This window comes from Rattus norvegicus, chromosome Y, assembly GCF_021556685.1.
Source record: "Rattus norvegicus strain SHRSP/BbbUtx chromosome Y, alternate assembly SHRSP_T2T, whole genome shotgun sequence".
Lineage (NCBI taxonomy): Eukaryota > Metazoa > Chordata > Mammalia > Rodentia > Muridae > Rattus > Rattus norvegicus.
In genome coordinates this window covers 66,928,876-66,929,991 of record NC_141555.1, presented here as the reverse complement: position 1 = coordinate 66,929,991, position 1,116 = coordinate 66,928,876, and the positions used below count along the sequence as shown (strand labels likewise).

Sequence of the window (1,116 nt, the reverse complement as noted above, 5' to 3'; positions counted from 1 at the left end):
TCCTACGAATTTCTGATTATGACAGAATAAGATTCAGATGCTCAAAACTGTTTACAATCGCCTTCCTCAGTTGTTCCAAAGTTCTCTTAGACAAGAGCCTTGGTCCAGCGCCCACCCCCACACCACCCCCATTGTTCTTGCAGGCACTCATATGACAGAGGCAACAGCATTGTGTCTAGTTTAAGCAGGTGAGCTGTTCAAACCCACTCCATGTGCAAGTATGAAGCCTGAACACATACTATAGCCACAAGACAGTGCACCAGGAGTGCCATGGCCTGCCACATTAGGTCTTCAGGCAAGAAGAAGAGGATGTCTCTGAGGAGGGTGAGCACACCATCCTTCCAGAAGTGTAGGAGGAGGAGGCCTTCTCCCCAGGCCCTGGGGATTATTGTGGGCTGCAGAATTTCTCATGGATGGAAGGAAGGGGATGAGCCCGTCACCCAATGGAAGGCCATCACTCTAGATCAACTGCCAACAAATCCCTCACTCTATCTGGTCAAATATGATGGAATTGATTGTGTCTACGGACTGGCACTTCACAGCGATGGTCTTGACTCACAAAGTAGTGTTTCCTCAAGTGAAAGATGCCCATCTCGCCAGTGCCAAGGTTGGCCGAGTTTTGGAGCATAAATTTGAGGGCAAACATGGCTCTAAGGACAACTGGAGGGGGTTGGTCCTAGCCCACGTGCTGATCATGAAGCACTGGTTTTACATCATCTACGAGAAAGATCCAGTCCTATACATCTACCATCTCCTGGATGATTACGCAGAAGGTAACCTCCGTATCATTCCAGAGATCACTCCAGCAGAGGTGAAGTCAGACATTGACAGAAACATCTTGACAGGTCAATGTGTGCAGTTCACCAGAAGCGACGGGTCCAAAAAATCGGAAAAGTCATTTACCAAGTTCTAGGCAAGCATTCCATGTACTTCATCAAGTTTGATGGCGATGTCCACATCTATGTCTATAATCTGATTGAAAAGATCCGTTAAGGTGAAATTCACAAAGAATTAGATGGGGAATTCATAGGATTGGGGGGAAAATGTCTGTTTTTCTGTGTTTCAGATACCCAAGGGCCTTTGACAACACCGGAATCTTTTCCAGTGGAATTTGTT

The 1,116-nt window shown here is 46.7% G+C and overlaps 1 protein-coding gene across 1 annotated transcript; it reads left to right on the top strand.

Moving 5' to 3' along the window:
* The first annotated feature begins 502 nt into the window (after positions 1–502).
* Positions 503–913, top strand: LOC147998074 (Y-linked testis-specific protein 1-like). Its single transcript, XM_087601435.1, has one exon. The coding sequence runs from the start codon at positions 503–505 to the stop codon at positions 911–913; it is 411 nt and encodes a 136-aa protein (XP_087457561.1).
* Positions 914–1,116: the final 203 nt, after the last annotated feature.

Excerpts from the sequence above, each read along its gene's own strand:
- LOC147998074 (XM_087601435.1), top strand. The coding sequence starts at position 503 with ATGATGGAATTGATTGTGTCTACGGACTGGCACTTCACAGCGATGGTC.